At 40.3% G+C, this 18,542-nt stretch overlaps 1 protein-coding gene across 2 annotated transcripts in view; it reads right to left on the bottom strand.

The window, feature by feature from the left end:
- Tmod3 (tropomodulin 3) overlaps nucleotides 1-18,542 on the bottom strand; it is an 87,542-nt gene that overhangs the window by 44,752 nt on the left and 24,248 nt on the right. The window contains exons 2-3 of one of the 2 annotated variants that reach the window (XM_008829765.3): nucleotides 5,963-6,155; nucleotides 832-988 (exon numbers count right to left, since the gene is read on the bottom strand). In XM_008829765.3, coding sequence (XP_008827987.1) covers nucleotides 832-988; nucleotides 5,963-6,088 — 283 coding nt within the window. In that variant the 5' untranslated portion in view covers nucleotides 6,089-6,155. Of the gene's footprint in view, nucleotides 1-831; nucleotides 989-5,962; nucleotides 6,156-18,542 lie in introns of those variants that run through there. The other variant, XM_029561938.1, reaches the window with a different exon arrangement.

Below are 18,542 nucleotides of genomic sequence, written 5' to 3'. Positions count from 1 at the left end.
ATATAGAGATTAGAAATGCATGTGAAAACATCTCAATGTCAATTGCCTTAAAATGAATTTTTCTGTATGAAACTGTATATTTTAACAACGAAGTGGATATCTTTTTTAAACATTACAACCTCATTTAATTTTATGTCTTATAGAGTTTACAATGAGTTAAAGATTATACAAGCGTAATAATTCATCTGTAAACCTAAAAATATACAACCAATTTTGAAAGAGATGTACCCTAGCTCAGAAAAATGTTATTGAATAGGTTAATGCTGTTGTAATGAAATGCTTCTTCTAATAAAAAAAATTATTTATTTTATGTGTATGAGTGTATTGACTGCATGTAAGTAAGTACTCCCATGCCACACAATGCCCATGGAAGTCAGCAGAAGGCACTGGATCCCCTGGAACTGGAGTAACGGACAGTGTTTAGTTGCCATGTGAGCGCTGGGAACCAGACCCGGGTCCTTTGCAAGAGCAACCAGTGTTCTTAAGTGCTGAGCCATCTCTCCACCACCACCACCGCCACCACCACCACCACCACCACCACCATCATCCCTGCCCCCAGTTCAGTTCTTAGCATCCAAGTTCATGTTGGAGCTAGAGTTACAGGCAGCTATGAGTAACCAATGTGGGTGTTAGGACCCAAACATGGGTCCTCTGGAAGAGCAACAAGAAGTCTTAAATACTGAATCATTCCTCTAGTGCTTACTATGACTTCTTTAGGATATCCAACATGCAAGCTAATAATGTACCTCTAAATGCAGAAATTTTTCCCATGCCCATGTATTAAAATATAACCTAAAGCTGTTGAATGGCAACTTTGAATCTTGGGCTTACCTTTTTTCTCTCCAGTGTAGGGTACATAGTCTTCCCGGTCCTTATGCTCCAATGCTTCCTTCTCTAGATAAGAAAGGAGACGTTCTCTATCAAAGGGCCCTGTAGAGGACTTTGATGTTTGGTTCTTCTGCCGGAACCCTGCAGGCAGAAGGGCATTCTGCCAAAGAGAATGAATCAGCCATTATGACCATCAAACCACCAAGATGCCAACACTGTATGCTTCCATAGATTTCTTGTAAGAAAGATGACAGCTAGTATGATACTTCAGTGCAGGACTTTAGGGTAGTCATGCCAGAAGTATGACAAGTTGTGGGGTTTTTTTGGTCTTTTTGAGGCAGGGTCTCCCTGTAGCTCCAGCTGTCCTAGAACTCACTATGTAGACCAGGATGGCCTTGAACTCACAGAGATCCTCCTGCCTCTGCCTCCCAAGTGCTGGGATTAAAGGCGTGCACCACCATGCCCGGTGACAAGTTGTTTTTTTAAAAAATATAGATTTATTGATTGTTTTTTAGGAAGGAGAGATGTGAGTGCCACGGTATGCATGTTGGAGGTCAAAAGGCAACTTTTGGGATCCATTTTTCTCCTTCTACCATGTGGATCCTAAGAACTGAACACAGGTTTTCAGGCTTAGCAGTAAGCGCTTTTACCCACTGAGCCATTTTGCTGGCCCACAAGTCTTAAAAAATATTAGGTAGAATTCACTTATATTCTTATTAAATATAGAGATGTACATATTCTCTTCAGACAGTATCCTACTAACAGGAAACACTCTTTAGTGTTTTATTTTTAATTATTTATTTTTATTTCATATGTATAGGTGTTCTGCCTATATGTATCTAAGTGCACCTATACATGCAATGCCTGTGGAGGCCAGAACAGAGCATTAGATCTCCTGGAACTGGAGTTAAACTGCCAAGCTGTTAAGACACTGTGTGGGTGCTGAGAACTGAACCTGGATCCTCTGCAAGAGCAGCAGTGCTCTTAATCACTGCCATCTTTCCAGGCCCTGTTTTGTGTTTTTGAGCTAGGATCTCAATGTATTACCATGGCTGGCCAGGAAATCACAATGTGGACCAAGCTGGCCTCAAACTTGCCCTGATCTTTCACACCCACCTTCACCCTGAAATTCTCAAGAATCCAGGGATTATTATTTTTCCCAGGGATTACTTTTTCCCTAGAGATTATTAAGAAAAAAAAAAAGTTTGCTTAGCTGGGCCTAGTGTGGCATGTACCTGTATTCCAGCACTCAAAAGGCTAAGGCAAGAGGAGGATGAATTCAATGTCCAAAAAACAACAGTGTTCTTAATGCTTAATAACTGACTAGCAACTATGTACATAGAATAATTCTACCACAAAAGAATTTTAAACCATGATACATGATATGCCTTCATAATGAACTCCATGTCATCAGAAGCCTTATCAAACAAAAACACATACATTCTAGTATCAAGAGAATACTTGTTTTATGTTCAAGCATAATACAAGAGCTTTCACTTTGTACATTTGTGTCTGTGTGCACATGAGTACTAGTATGTGCCTGCCTTGTCTCACATTTCTGGGTATTCCTTCGCTCCACAAACGAGGCAGCCAGAGAAGTCACACAAAAGGGCCAACCTTCTTTTGTAATACCTTCTAATACTGGTAGTGACTGAATCTCATAGGTGGCATAACTGTTCATTACAAAGGGTAATCCTTTATGGATACTAACAGGAAACGATCACTTTATAGCTAGAAAACATAATGCTTTAACTTTGGCCATTTGCTGAATTCCATAACTGTTTGCATAAAATTCACTTGTGTTTTCCTTAATGTAATGTTCTCATTATATTAGAAAGCTGACCTATGAAGACAAACCACAAAAGTCTGTTCCTAACCCTGAATGAAATACATATTTATAATACAAAACTGTCTGTGGTATTATTAGATTTTGAAATCATGCTAAAAATGATACACAAAGAATTCATTCTTAATCAATCTGTAAGTCCTATCAATTTTCAATTCCTAAAGAATTCAATCATCAGGACTGGAGCAATGGCTCGGTCCTTAAGAGCACTGGCTGCTCTTGCAGAGGACATGGGTTCAGTTCCCAGCACCCACATGGATGCTAACAACCACCCACAACTTCAGTTCCAGGGAATCCAATGCCCCCTTCTGGTCTCTGTGGGCACTGCATGTATGTGGTGCACTCATATACATGCAGGCAAACACTCATATACATAAAAATAAATAAAATATTTTTTAAAAGAATTCAATAATTATTTTGCCATCTTGAATGCCATTACTTTGGTGTAAGCTTGGATCCAAGCTTACCTGGAAAGTTACACCTTGGCAGATTGGGTGCCTGATCTCATCCGTGCTTGCCACCCTTGTCTGTTAGCCCAGGCTCAGCTCACACACCCTCTACTCTAATTATACTGGACTATTTTCCTTCCTTATATTTCTCACATACTTCCTTCAGTCACTAGGCCTTTATGTGAAATGTAGAGGTGTGTTTCCTGGAAGGCTCTCTCTATCCTTTTTAGTTATTCATTTTTAAGACTGCACCCTGTGCCAAGAAAGGTTTTTTTCTGATGTTCATTCATAAGTGTTACTGCTGGTGGCACTCATCATTCTTTTAACACAGTATTATCTGATTAAAGTCTAGTTCTCCCCATTTCTACCAGCCTGCATCATGAGAGCAAAAGTTACATTTGTTTTGTTCACTCTTACATTTCCTAGGTGTAGCATACTAATTAGGAACTATAGTTTGTCCCTCAAGCGTTCATTGAAGAAAAGAGTTCAGGACTGGGGTGAAGCTCAGTGGTAGAGCACATGGCCTGAGGGCCTAGGTTCAATCTCCAGTATTGAAAGAAAGAAAGAAAATACAAAGGATACTTTTAAAGAAAACTTCTCATTAAGGCAAATTAATAATAAAGCAAACATTGTTATAATATTTCATGTTGGTGGTAATAGGGCTACACTACTCTGCATGGTTGACAAAAGCTATATGACAAAGTTTTAAAATATGTTAGCTTGTGGGGCTGGAGAGATGGCTCAGTGGTTAAGAGCACTGCCTTTTCTTGCAGAAGACCTGGATTCAAATCCCAGCACCCACACGGCAGCTAACATCTGTCCATAATTCCAGCTCCAGGGGATCTGACATCTTCTTCTGTTCTCCTTGGGCATGGCATGACATGGTGCACTTATATACATGTAGGCAATACACACACATATATGAAATAAAAATAAAATATTAAAAAATATGTTAGCTTGGGTTAGTATGAGGAAGGCTCTGGGTTTGCTCTCTAGCACCACAAACACTGGGCATGGTATACATACCTGTCATCCCTCTATCATGGGAGGTAGAGGCAGGGGACCAAGGGTTCAAGTTCATTCTAGCTATATGAAGCTCTCTAGGCTACCCTTTCCTGAAAATAAACAAAAACTGAAAAGCAAATAAAATCTACCAATACCCTAGGTATAGTTTAAAACACAGTTGTAAGGACTGGCATGCATGAGGCAGGATGCTGCCAAACACCCTGTAATGCACAGGGCAGCCCCTCCCAAGATCATCCAGTCCTACATTGAAAACCCTATACTAGACAACCTCTTATAGTCTTTCTAGTTCTCAAGTGTTTGATTTAAATTGGTTTGATTTAAAATGTTTGATTTAAATTGGTTTGATTGACCTGCCAAATATATTGCTGACAGCACTGTTATTCTAAGTAATCCCTCAGACTCTGGTATAATGAGAACTTTCCCTTATAATTATGGTCAAAGGACTTGATTTGTGGTATAGGCATATCACCCAGCAACAAGAATAATTTTATAAACCACACCCTAGGGTCTAGAGAGTAATAGAGTACATACTTAGCATGCTTTAAGCCCTGGGTTCAATTCCCAGCATCTCTTCTCCCTTAAAAAAGTCCACAGCTCTACCTCAATCCTTAAAGGGGATGTAAAACCAATGTCTGGACTTATAAGAAACATGGCAAAGCTTAGCAAATAACCACTACCTTCAGGTTCTCCCCTGCTACCTGTCCCTACCTAAATAGCAGTTCAAAGTTTAAAGATCTCTACATTAGCCTTGTGTAATTCATAAGTCAAGTAACAGCCACATGGCAAATTAAGACACACACATGACCTAGAATGGTTCAATTCTAAAAAGGTGTAAAAGTACACCCACACAATCGTTTTGTTTTTCACTTTCAATATAATACTCAACAACTTATGTGAGTTATTCAATACTTTATTATAAACTAAGGTACACATTAGATGATTCTGTCCAAATGTAGGCTTTGTAAGTCTGAACATATTTAAGGTAGGCTAGGCAAAGCTATGATGTTCAGTAGGTTCGGTCTATTAAACGTAGTTCAATTATATTTGCATTTTAGGATCAGGGATGCAATACCATTGCTAAAACAAGAAGTATTCATGCTCAGATCTCTTAGATCTATTTATATCATTTGGGGGAGCTGAAGAGATGGCTCAGCAGTTAAGAACACTGGCTGTTCTTGCAGAAGACCCAGGTTTGAATCCAAGCACCCACATGGCAGCTAACAACTGTCCATAACTCTAGTCCCAGGGGATTCAACAGCCTCTTCTGACCTCCATGGGCATTGCATGACACAGGTGCACTTACCTACATGCAGATAATACACACATACACATAAAATAAAAACCAATAAAATATTTTTTAAAAACTTATATCATCTGTTCAACCTTAGTTAGAACTTAGTTCAACTTAGTGCTAGGTTTATATCATGAACAACCTTCTAGAAGCACAGTATGCTGGAGCCAGCCTAGTATATGAACTCTAAAGAGAACTCTAAAGGATCACCATACATCAAAGAGTTAATCAGCTATTGCTTTCAACTAAATATATGCTTCCCTGCACAGAGAGTGGTTTTCTTAGAAAAGAAAAGAAAAAAAAATTCTGTGGATGTTAAGTGATTGTTTAGAACACCTGTATAAAAAATGATGTGGAGGTAGATGTGGGGAGCTGAAGAAGCAGTACAGGACCAGCTTATTTGGATGAAAAAGAGGTGAAGGGTACCAGGGAAAAGTCAAAGAGAGCTCACTGCCAGAAGGCAGAGACTTAGTCAACTGGTTTGAAAAGCTATTTCATTTCTCTTCATCAGCTAGTACCAACCTCAGGGTCAAGATCATCCAGAACAGTTTCCAGCTGTTTCAGCTCTATCTCTGACAGATTCCCAAGAAGCTCATCCTCATCCAGCTCCTTGTACTTCTCTAAGTCCTTCCGGAATGGCAGTGCCATGCTTTGCAGTGAGGGAAGTCTCTTATACTTCAGTATAAGCAGAAGCAATTTCCACTTTTTCTTATGGCTATGGAGAGAAGGAACAAAACATTTTAAGCACAAATCCTCTCTGCTTGCATTTGTCATCAGAGTCAGGGAAATGCTATGTCCATGTGCCTGTGCTGCCATGCCCCATACATAGACTTTTTGTAAAAAGATACATTTATTCGGCCGGGCATGGTGGCGCATGCCTTTAATCCCAGCACTTGGAAGGCAGAGGCAGGCAGATCTGTGTGAGTTTGAGGCCAGCCTGGTCTACATAGTGAGTTCCAGGACAGCTGGGGCTACAAGGAGACCCTGTCTCAAAAAAGATACATTTATTTAGCATCATGATCAGACTATTACATTTAGTAATCATCAGCATGGGTAAAAAAGTCTACATTAAAACCCTTTGTTGGAATGCTTTACACCTTCCATACAACAGGAACTAAAGTTAAAGTAACCTGTCACACAATTTGTCACAAGTACAGTCCTGTAAGGTTTTTGGCCCCACACAGTACTCCTGTACTTCTATAACACATCTTCGTAGCAGCTGGGCCCTGCCACCACTGTGCTCGGCTGAGTTCATAACTGTAACCTGCAGCTTCCTTGTCACCCCTCTGATTCTCCTTCCGGCTAAGCTCTGCTATCTGGCAGTAATTAGAACCTTCTGCCACTACCACAGCTACTGCTGCTGCTGGAACTACCAGTCACCTTGGTTTTGTGGTTTAGCAAACTACTGGCCTCCACCACCACAGCAGCCAGTGCTTCTACCTCCAAAGTTTGTTCCCTTCACACTCCAAAATTCAAAGACTGATTATGGTAATTGCCAAAATCATACACTACATAGACTTTAATTATTTTGAGCATCTACTCTCTTTACTCTCAAAAGTGTCCCAATATGAGCCATAAATTCAAGATTACCCTACTAATAAATAAGAAAGCAATCTGGTGCACAATGACAGGAAATGAGATTATTAGGGCAAAGGTAATGCATATCTCTCAGGTTTTATAAATTTGGAATACAACATTTATAAATAGTTTATTCCAATACATTGTCTTTTCTAATCTCAAAGTAAAATCTATCCCAAACTTTATAGTATTGCTTTAAGAATACAATGAACACCCAGGAACATATCCTAGCAGCTTGATACACTAGGTCACAGTGACCTTAGTCACATTTCTCCCCTACAGTGCCATCATACTGAACTATCAATTACTCTCTTGCTCATCTTTATAGTGTGTACAAAGCCATTTTAATTTACTTTTATTACACTTTGTATCAAATGAATCCTCCTAGGACTTTCTCATTTAACACTGGTTTGAGTTGAAGCTTAGAGTTAAATGTCTTTCAGTTTCATTTCAATCCATCCCACAAACAGTTGAGCTACTCGTCATCTTTCCCCCTCTATTTCTTTGCTATAATAAATTACCTTCCACTAATTTCCTGGTACAGATGTACAAAAGTTCCTCCACAGTTCAAACCTAGGACTGGAATTACTGGGGGAAAGGGAATGTTTACACTTGACTTTATTAGATAAAGCCAAGCTATTTTCAATGTGGTTGTACCAATTAACAGTTCTAGAAGAGTCCATACTTGACAATCCATCTTGCTCCTCCTCGTTCATTTTTAGTATGATCAGAGCTCTAACTTTTGGCATTCTGGTATATGCAAGACGATATTGCACTGTGGCTTCAATTTGCATTTTGTTGAGCTATGACAAAGATAGGTATCTTTAAAAAATTTTATTTATTTTTATTTTATGTGTATGAGTATATTGCCTCCATGTAGGTAAGTGCACCCATGTCGTGCAATGCTGGAGGAGGACAAAAAGGCCATCGGATCCCCTGGAACTGGAGTTACGGACAGTTGTTAGCTGCCATGTGGGTGCTGGGTTTCGAACCTGTGTCTCCTGTTCTTAACTGCTTAGCCACCTCTCCAGACCCAAAGATATGTATCTTTTTATGTGTTTATTCACTAATGGTGTTCTTTTTTTCTTTGAATAATTTATTGCTCATTTTTATATTCAGTTGTCTTTTTTGTAACACAATTAAATAGGAAGAGTAAATTCCAATGTTCTGGCACAGTCTTACAACTAGTATAATAATATATAATTGGCTAAATACTTTTTTTTCTATTTCATTATGTGGCCCTGACTGGCTTGGAACTCACTATGTAGATCAGGCTGGCCTCAAACTCAGAGATCTGCCAGTCTCTGTCTCCCAAGTACTGGGATCAAAGGCATGTGCCACTAATATTTACTTTGGAGGAGTTTGAAGATTTCTAAGAAAAAAAAGAAAACCCAACAGATACACAATTATACTAATTACCCTGATTTGATCAATACATCCTATACATGATCAAATTATCAGATCCCACTCCAGAAATATATAAGATTATGTGTCAATTAAAAACTAAAATAGGCTGGTGGCTCACCGCACAATCCGGGACACTGAGGCAGAATGACTGCCACAAGTTTGAGGCCAGCTTGTCTGTAAAATCGGACACTGACTCAAAAATAGGGGTTGGACAGGCCTAAGTGACATATCTACAATGCAACCTCTACACCTAAGGCTCATGGAACATAGACCAGGAATAAAGAAGAGGACACTAATGAATCTCTCAGTTCTCAATAATGAAGCCCACTCATGCAGTAGAGGGCCAGGAATACAAAAGGTCACAAATGGCCACAGTGTGCAGATCAAGAGTCTGCTGAATCATGGACTTTGGACAGGACCCTTTCATTAAACTTCACCCACCCAAGGCTCAGGGACCATCTCAGAAGAGGGGGTGGAAAGATTGTAAGAGCCAGGGAGGAGGTGCATGACCATATGGGAAAAAGAGTCCTACAAGCTCCTGGGAACCTGCTCATATGATTCTATGGCAATAGTGTCAGCATACACAAGTCCCATGCAAACTCAGGCAGACAATAACCCAGCACAGAGCTGGAAAAATGAACAGCAGATCCCAATCTTATCTGAAGGAATGCTGGCAACTGATTGCTGCTAGATGAAGAAGAGCTGATCTTCCTAAAAAAGGGACTCTAGATAGGCTGACTAGACTCAGTAGACAGACTTGCACTGGGGAATGGCTGGGGACACTGACAACCCAGTGGGCCTTAAGAGGGATGACAGAGTATATGGGCTCAAGCTGGGGGGGCGGTATGGGAGGGAGTGGGGATGGGGTATAAAGATGTTTAAGATTACTTGAGATGTTCTGTATAAAATATACAAAAAATTCATTAAAAATATAAATAAAGAAAAATAGGGGCTGGAGACATGGCTCAGTAGTTAAGAGCACTGGTTGCTCTTGCAGAAGACCCAGGTTTGTTTCCCAGCATCCACATGGTAGCTAACAACTGTCCAGAGCTCCAGTTACAGGGAATCCAATGCTCTCTTCTGGTCTCCATGGGCACTGCATGACACACATGTACTTACATGCAGGCAATACATTCACACATGTAAAAATAATAAATATTGAAAAATAACCCCCCAAAATAAAAATAAACTGAGAGCTAGGGATATAGCTCAGTAGTAAAGTACTCACATAGACTGAACAAGGCCATGGATTAAACCCTACTGCTACAACAACAAAAAATTGAGAATACACAATGAAACAGTCAATCCCATATTCCTTCCCATCAGTAAATAGAGTTCTGTTGGTGGTTGGGGTGTTTTGTTTTGTTTTGCGATAGGGGGTCTATATAGCCCAAGTTGTCCTCAAACTCATGATCCTCCTGCCTCAGCCTCGCCTCTAGTGCTGACATTATAGGCATGTACTACCATGCCTAGCCCATCAATAGCAATTTAGCTTTAGCAAAGATCATCAATGAACACTAGGATATACATTTTTTTTCCTTTAAAGAGAGTTTATCAATTATGTAAGTTTGGGCCAATGAGATGGCTCAGCGAGTAAAGGCACTTGCTGCCAAGCCTCATGACCTAAGTTTCATCCTGAGGACCCAAAGGATGGAAGGAGACATCTGACTGTAGCAAATTATCCTCTGACCTCTACATGCCCTCCCCCAATACAACAGATAAGTATTTTTAAAAACCATGAAGTTTAGCCAGGCGTGGTGGTGCACACCTCTAATCCCAGCACTAGGAAGGCAGAGGCAGACAGATCTCTGTGAGTTCAAGGGCAGCCTGGTCTACATAGTAAGTTCCAGGCTAGTTGGGGATACAGGGAGACCCTGTCTCAAAAAGACCAAAAAAAAAAAAAAAATCATTAAATTAAAAAAAAATTACTGTATTTAACCAGTATCTACTTATTTTCCTCAGTTTTATATTTTTAGAGAGGAGAGTATTAACACAAATCATGCTATTAAAGTAATTCTGGAATTACATATTTCAGGGGTACATTTTCTCAACATGCTAGCTGTTAAGCCCCATTTCATCACCATTTCTATGGGGTGGGCTTTGAGTTTCCAGACTCTTCTATAATTTCTCTCTTTGAGGCACACAGATGATCATAATGTTCTGTTTCAAAACTTTATGTAGATTTGTATTACTATGTACTACAGGATTAGCCAGTGACCTGAATTCGGCCGGTTTGTTTCCATAAATGTGTATCAGAACACAGTCACATCATTCACAGATGACTGCTTTGCCTGTTCATGTGCCACAATGGCAAGACTGAATAATTACAAATCTGCCCTTCACAGAAAAAAAAACCTACCAACTGCTGAGAAAAGTCCAAATTCCTCAGCACAAGATACACAGTTTACAAACTGGTTTGCACTAGCTTTCCAATTATCTCCAGCTGCTCCCTATCACAACACCCAGGGAACTCTAGATCCCTACGCCCCTGCTCATCATGCTCCCTCTTGCCAGATGAAATGTGCTCTTCACTACCCCCATGTTTTTTCAGCTGAACCTCTCACTGAAACATAATATTCCTAAAAACCTCCCTAGGCTCAACTCTCCAGGCAAAACCAATGGCGTCCTTGTTTGTGTTGCCATTCTCTTTGTAGACACTTCATCATACCCACAGGCTCTACTGCATATAGATAACTTCAAAACTAAAAGTGTAACTGAAAATATCAACACACAAAGATAAGAGAATGTTTCTCAAAAAAGTAACTAGGATAAATTAGTATAAAATGACAGTAGCTGTACATGGTAACACATTTACAATCCAAGCACTCATGAAGCCAAGGCAGGAATAAGAGTTTGAGGCCAGTCTAGCCTTCAGAGCAAGTTCTAAGCAACCTAGTGAGACTGTTTCAAAAATAAAATGATGACAACACAACTAAAGAAAGAGAAAAGCTGGGGCTGGAGAGGTGGCTCTGCAGTTAAGAGCAAAAATGGGATCCATCAAAGACAAATTTGTCTATGTTCTCTACAAGCATGGGGGAGATGCGATGCTCTGGCTGGTTCCCATTGCAGCGAACTCCTGGTCAGAGAAGCAGCAACAGGTGAATAAAACTTGTTTTGATCAACATTTATATCACCCACTTATTTCCCTTATTTTTCTACAAAAATAAAGCTGAGGGCTACCATGTGAAATCATAGACCAGGGTTGTGGGCCAGGTGCCTGGCACAATCACCCCTCAACCTCAATTCAAATGATCACTTTCCTGTCTCTACTGCTAACCTGTAAGACTTGTAGGACAGATAATGTTCTAGACCTCATTTCTTCACTGGGTTGTCAACACCAGATATAGAACTTAGTGGCATCTAACCTTAGTGCTGTCTTCCTCTCCTAGACAACGAGTGTCCTCTTATTCCCTAACTCTATTGCCCTACCACAACTAAACAGAGAACCAGTCTTCGACGTTAGTGCTAATCCTTTCCAGTTCAGCATTATTCACTTCTTTCCCCTGCATGTCATGTTGCCTTGATACTGCTATCTAATCTTCCCCAGTCAAAGATAAACAGAGCAAGACCTATCAGATCATCAGTCATCAAGCCTCTGAAACTGAGTAAGTCCTGATGGAATAGTTTTTTCCTGAGTAAAGAAATGAGTTTAGTGTCAGGAGGCCTCCCCTTCAGATGCACTGGATTTGAGACCAATGCCTTTACCTCTCTGGCTTCTCCTAGCACCCCTGGCTACTGAGCTTCTCTGACCCTTCAGATCATATATGTTGAAAAGGCTCAAGGTTTCCAGAAGAATATTTGTTTTCCAATATTTTTACTGTTCATTCAGTATTTTTTTTTATTTTATTATTTTTATTTTATGTGTATGCGTGTATTGCCTGCACCTAGGTAAGTGCACCCATGTCGTGCAATGCCCGCAGAGGATAGAAGAGGCTGTCGGATCCCCTGGGACTGGAGTTATGGACAGTTGTTAGCTGCCACATGGGTGCTGGGATTCGAACCTGGGTCTTCTGCAAGAACAACCAGTGTTCTTAACCGCTGAGCCATCTCTCCAGCCATTCAGTATTTTTAAGCGTACCCTGTGCCTACAATTGTTCAAGACAACAGGAATAAGCAACATATAAGACAGACAAATTCCTCACTCTATTTTAGTGGTAGCATATGGCTAAACCAATGAACAGAGGAACACAGTATTAGACAGTAACAAATACTACAGGTGGGTAAAAGTGGATAAATGGGACATAATTTGGGAAGCCTGGCCAAAAAGGCATAGCAACAGATAGCTTGTAGAAGGACAAAAGCCACACGAAGGAATGATTCCTAAGTCAACTTCAGTTAATATATTTTTAAAAAATTTTTGTATGTGTGCAGGCACAATGTGCCCTGGCACACAAGTGGAGGTCAAAGGACAACTTTGTAGAGTCAGTTCTCTCCTGCTACGTTTATAGGGTTCTAGGGATTGAAAAGTCAGGTCATTAGGTTTGTGTGGCAAGTGCCTTCACCCACTGAACCATCTTGCCTCAGTTAATATTTAACAATCTTTCTGCTGAGGTTGAATGTGTCCTTGTGGAACCTACATTTTCTAGGTCTGCTACATAAAAATATGTATTAGTTAATATTTTCATGATGGTCTGTTCTAAGATCCACACTGTGAACTATTTTAATATGATGATTTATGGATAAACCCACAATAAAAATAATCAACTAACCACACGAACAACTAGCCAAAATCACTAGAACATTTGCTGGCTATTATTCTGCATATTTGTAGGCTAAATTAGCACATATGTTCTTGTTAGTATCATTTCTGGTATCATCGTTTGCAAAGAATTGATTCTACAGTGAAACAGGTAAATAATTTTAAAAAATTATTCCTAAATATTTGTTATACAAAGTGTTAAGTTTCATAATGACATTTTTCTTCAAGTGTATCTTGTACTTTGATCATACTCACTCCCCATTACCCTCTTCTGTCCCCCAGCCCTAAGTAAATAATATGTCATGGCTTTAAAAAACTTGCACAATTGCTGTTTCTAACTTATTTTCTTTCTAATATTTTCAATATTTATTGGCCAAATTACTGAGAAAAGACAGCCATGTATTAGTCATCCAGTAATCACAGTGATTTCAAGATCTATGCAGGTGAATCTCCAACCGGGTCTGTAAGTCCCTTAGCCTTCTCTCTTCTGATGTCCCCATCTTCTGGGCTACTTCAGCTCATATTCCTATGGCAGTCACATATGCATAAGTCCATTAACACCAGCATCTCTGACCCTCTCTCAATGGAATTCATGTGGCAAACCCTCAACCTGGTTAAAACTTTTCTTCTTACCAGCACCCGCACAGCAGGTGGAGAAAACACAAACTGGTTGTATTTTTGTTTATTTTCAAAATAACACTTTGTAACACTTTTCACAAATTTTCCACTTTGTAGACCATGCTTGCCTGATACTTTCTACATAGTCCAGGCTGGCCTCAAACTTGCAGCAATCCTGTCTCTGCCTCCTGGGTTCAATTCCCAGCACCCACGTGGCAGCTAACAACTGTCCATAACTCCAGTTCCAGAGGATCTGATGCCCTCTTCTGGCTTCCGCAGGTGTTGCATAACACAGGCACACTTACATACATGCAGGCAAAACACTATACACATAAAAATTTTAAAACACGTTGGCAAAGATAGAAGAGACCTCCTTTACAGTGACAAGCATGCTGTATAGCACTCATCAAAGAAGCTTCTTTTTGCAACAGATGAAGGCCACTGAAGAGTTGCACCTCTGGTCAGGCACAGAGAACATACACCTGGGAGATGCCAGGGAGGTGACACATCTGCAGTTGAATCTCTACAACTAAGGCTCATGGTACATAGCAGAATATGGGATAGAGAGAGGGCTAATGCACCCTTCAACTCTTACCAGTGAGGCTTCTTACCAGTGAGAATGCAATGCACACAGAAGGCCACGACTGACCAAGTTTTAGAGAATAAGAGGCTATAGAGTATAGGATGGGACTCCCATATGGAACCTCACTCACCCATGGCTCAGGGACCATTGTGGAAGAGGAGGTGGAAAGATTGTAAGAGCCAGGGCTGGTTCATGAACACAGGAAGGTGGAGGCCTCCAGGCCACTGGGAGCCTGTGGCAGTGGTGGCATCAAGCATGGGACCCATGTCAGCTCAATTAAACAAGGTTCCAAAGGGGAGGTGAGAAATAGATGGCCCTGAAACTGGAGTTACGGGTGACTGTTAGCTGACTTGTGGGTGTTGGGATTCGACCCCAGGTCCTTTGCAAGAACAGCCAGTGCTCTTAATCACTGAGCCATCTCTCCAGCCTGGGAAACACATGCTTTTAAAAAGGAAACTTCGCCAGGTGTGGTGGCGCACACCTTTAATCCCAGAACTCAGGAGGCAGAGGCAGGTGGATCTCTGAGTTCAAGGCCAGCCTGGTCTACATAGTGAGTTCCAGGACAGCTGGGGCTACAGGGAGACCCTGTCTCAGTAAGACCAAAAAGAAAAAAAAAATGTAAAAATGTCTTAGATGGGTGATGACATGGGGTCACAGTTGGCCTACTGAGAGGCCAGGGCCAGGGAGATTTTATGAGACTCTGAAATAAAACTCCTATGTAGTTAAGGAACTGGCTATATGATTCTGACAGATTTTTTTTTTCTTTTGGTCTTTTTCTTTTGAGACAGTGTTTCTCTGTAGCTCTAGCTGGCCTGGAACTCATTATGTAGACCAGGCCTGCCTCTGCCTCCCAAGTGCTGGGACTAAAGGCGTGCACCACCATGCCCAGCTTCTGACAGATTTTCTTTACTCAGCCTGTGCTTTAACAGTCCCAGGAATAAGTAGATACCTTTTTTATTTCTGAGATAGCATCTTGCCATGTAACGCCTCAGGCCTGAAAATTGAGATCCTCCTGCTTTTCCCTCCTAGGTGCTAGAATTACCACCATACGATGGTAGCTGTCCTTCTTTACTTCAGCCTTCTCTATCAATATGAATGTTCTTCAAATCAATCAAGATGAAATTCAAGCTTCACATTCAATTAGGGCTCTAGATACTTATAAATGTTAAAATCTCCAGGTAGAGATAGTTTATTTTAACACTGTTCCAATGAATTCTGAAGCCAAATCCAAACAAAAAGGTAAAAGGAATTTTGATTTGAATCTTTTGTAACTTTACTTTTTATTTATTTTTTAAAATATTTTATTTATTATTCTTATTTTATGTGTATATCGCCTACATGTATGCGAATGCACCCATGTCGTATATTTTTTTATTTTATTTTTTAAATTATGTGTGTGTATCTATGTGTGGGTATGTGCATGTGAGTGCAGGTGCTCGGGGACACTGAAGCTGGAGTTAGGCAGTTGTGAGCTGCCTGATGTGGGTGCTGGGAACTGAACTCGGGCCCTAACAAGAGCAGTATGAGGTCTTAACCACTGGCCATCTCTCCAGCTCCTGTTTGGAATCTTTAAAAAAAAATTTTATTTATTTTTTATGTATGAGAGTGTTATGCCTACATGTATGTAAGTTGTACCTGTATTGTGCAGTGCCCATGGAGGACAGCAGAGGGCATCAAATCCCCTGGAACTGGAGTTACAGACAACTGTTAACTGCCATGTGGGTGCTGGGAACCAAACTTGGGTCTTCTACAAGAGCAGCCAGTGCTCTCAACTGCTGAGCCATTCCCCTAGCCCCCTGTTTTGAATCTTTTAAACCAAAGTAAACTGAAACAGATACTTATAAAATTATTGGGTAGTGAACCTTATCCAGTTCAGAAGATTACATGGATATTTAAGAGGGAATATTTTGATCCTAACTACTATTATCTACTTGTATCAACATTGAAATACAACTTCTGAAAGTTGTCCTTCAGCATAAAAAGATGATGAACCTCAGCCTTAAACAAAATGCACATCTAAATGTAGTACTTTAGTAAGTTGGACGTGTTGACCAGGCACAATCTGTCTGAGCAGACACTAGTATTTCTTATGGGATTTGAGGGGATTCTAGAATTCAGAGGCTGGCAGACTTTCAGAATCTATAGTGGGATGATGTCATCTGAAAGTGTGGTTGTGATTTGTTGGCTGACACTCAGGAATGTTGCCTGGGGTCAGTCTATTCCTGATTGGCTGACTCAAAAGTGAGTGGTTAATGGTGACCAATTGGCTTGCAAAGGGAAATTGTTGGTCATTATTTAATGACTACTTATTACCATGGCTACAGAAAAAAAAAAAAGTGTGTAGAAACTTTCAGTTTTGTTTTTTTTTTTTAAACAGAAAATACATATAACTAGTTGTACAAAGCAAGCATATTTGCTTTAAGGGGCAACATTTATTCCATTCCCACGTGTTACAGTAAAACCAAATGGGAGAATGATTTTAGCAATTAGAAAAAAAGTACTTATCTGGGGTTTGTCCTTCAAAAGTTACTTATAACAATGAGAGAGAGAAAGAAAAAAAAAAGATAAGTTGTTTCATATTACAGACTTCCCTCCCACCCAAAGCCTAATACTTACTTACCAGGTCAGAAAAAAAAGACACAGTTGATTCATACATAGGCTGGAGGCTTGAAACTGAGTAAGACAGGTATAAAAACCTAGACAAGAGCCTTGTCCTCCCCAGCTCAGGTGCCTCTAGGCACAGCATAAGATACTGAAAACTCAACGGGGAAGTCTGGACAGTCAGGGTTTAGAAGTGTAAGCACCCCACTTCTGGCTCAGGCATTTGAGAGTAGGATAAATAAAACCTACTTGGAAAAGAATTGGGGGAAAAAACAAGCAGTTGCCTTCAGGGCTGGGGACAGGGAAGGAGGTAGGGCTGTGAACGGGAACACTTCACATCATTGACCTAACCTGGGAAACTGTAAGGCACCATCTTCAACTTGCCTTAAGAGAAAGACTAAATGGCTGATGAAAGAATCCACAGAAGCAGGAGGCTGGGAGGGCCAACAAACCCGTTCATTTCTGGACACAGGAAGGCAGCCGGGCACCAGGGCTCTCTTAGTGCTGCCATCGCCGCAGTTTCTTCTCTGGGCCTGTCTGACTCACTAAGGATATTTAAAAAAATATCTTTGAATTCTAATTTAAGAGTAAAGGAGAAAATCTTAAATGTAAACTTCGTACATGAATTTTGTATGTTGGTGTAACTGGCCCCAGTTCAAGACCATATCCCAGAATGGTCTGTAATGACCATAAGTACAAGTATTCTGATTTTCCCAGAATTAATTTGCTGTTTTTTCTTCCCCCTCCTCCTCTTCCTCCTTCTCTTCCTCCTCTTCCTCCTCCTCCCATTCCTCCTCTTCCTCCCCCACCCCCATGTAGCTCAGGCTGGCCTCAACCTCAACATATGGTTGAGGCTGTGCTTGAGTTCCTGAGCCTCCTGCCTCTACTTCCCAGGTGCTGGGATTACAGGTGTGTAATACCACATCCAACATAGTTTGCCTGTTCTTTAATTTCATTATTTAGCTTTTTAAAATTCCTTTCAACATAATATATATGAGATGCATTTGTGTTTTTGTATTAAATAATTCATTATATGAATATACCACAGTTCATTTGTGTAAATTCCTGGTGATAGTTATTTGGTTAATTTTTAGTTTGGGAACATTATAAATCTGTTTTCAAGACTTTTATTTATCTTTTCTTTGTCTGGTCTTTTTGAGACAGGGTTTCTCTGTAGCCTCAGCTGGCCTGGAACTTACTATGTAGACCAGGCTGGCCTTGAACTCATAGAGATTCACCTGCCCCTGCCTCCTAAGTGCTGGGACTAAAGGTGTACACCACCATGCCTGGCACTACTTTCATAGCTCTTAACTAGTTTCCTAGTTAACTAGGAAAATGATGCAGGGAGAAACATCCTAAAATTATTATCATGTAAAGTTAAAAGATTAATGTTCAATAATCTTGATGATTATATATTAAGTGTCTTTGAGCAGATTCCTCATAGCCTTGAAGTTAATTATATTTGCTGTGTGTTAGTCCTTTCATGCATTATTCTAGGTAAGAATAACAAAGTCCTTGCCTGACTATAGTTCAGATTTCAGTGACTGACCCCCACAGTCATTGTGCACCTGGGTGTACTTACAGATAAAACACTTATTTATACACATAAATAATAA

This window comes from Nannospalax galili, unplaced genomic scaffold (assembly GCF_000622305.1).
Source record: "Nannospalax galili isolate Female #2095 unplaced genomic scaffold, S.galili_v1.0 scaffold213, whole genome shotgun sequence".
Taxonomy (NCBI): Eukaryota; Metazoa; Chordata; class Mammalia; order Rodentia; family Spalacidae; genus Nannospalax; species Nannospalax galili.
This window is presented reverse-complemented; position numbering and strand designations above follow the sequence as displayed.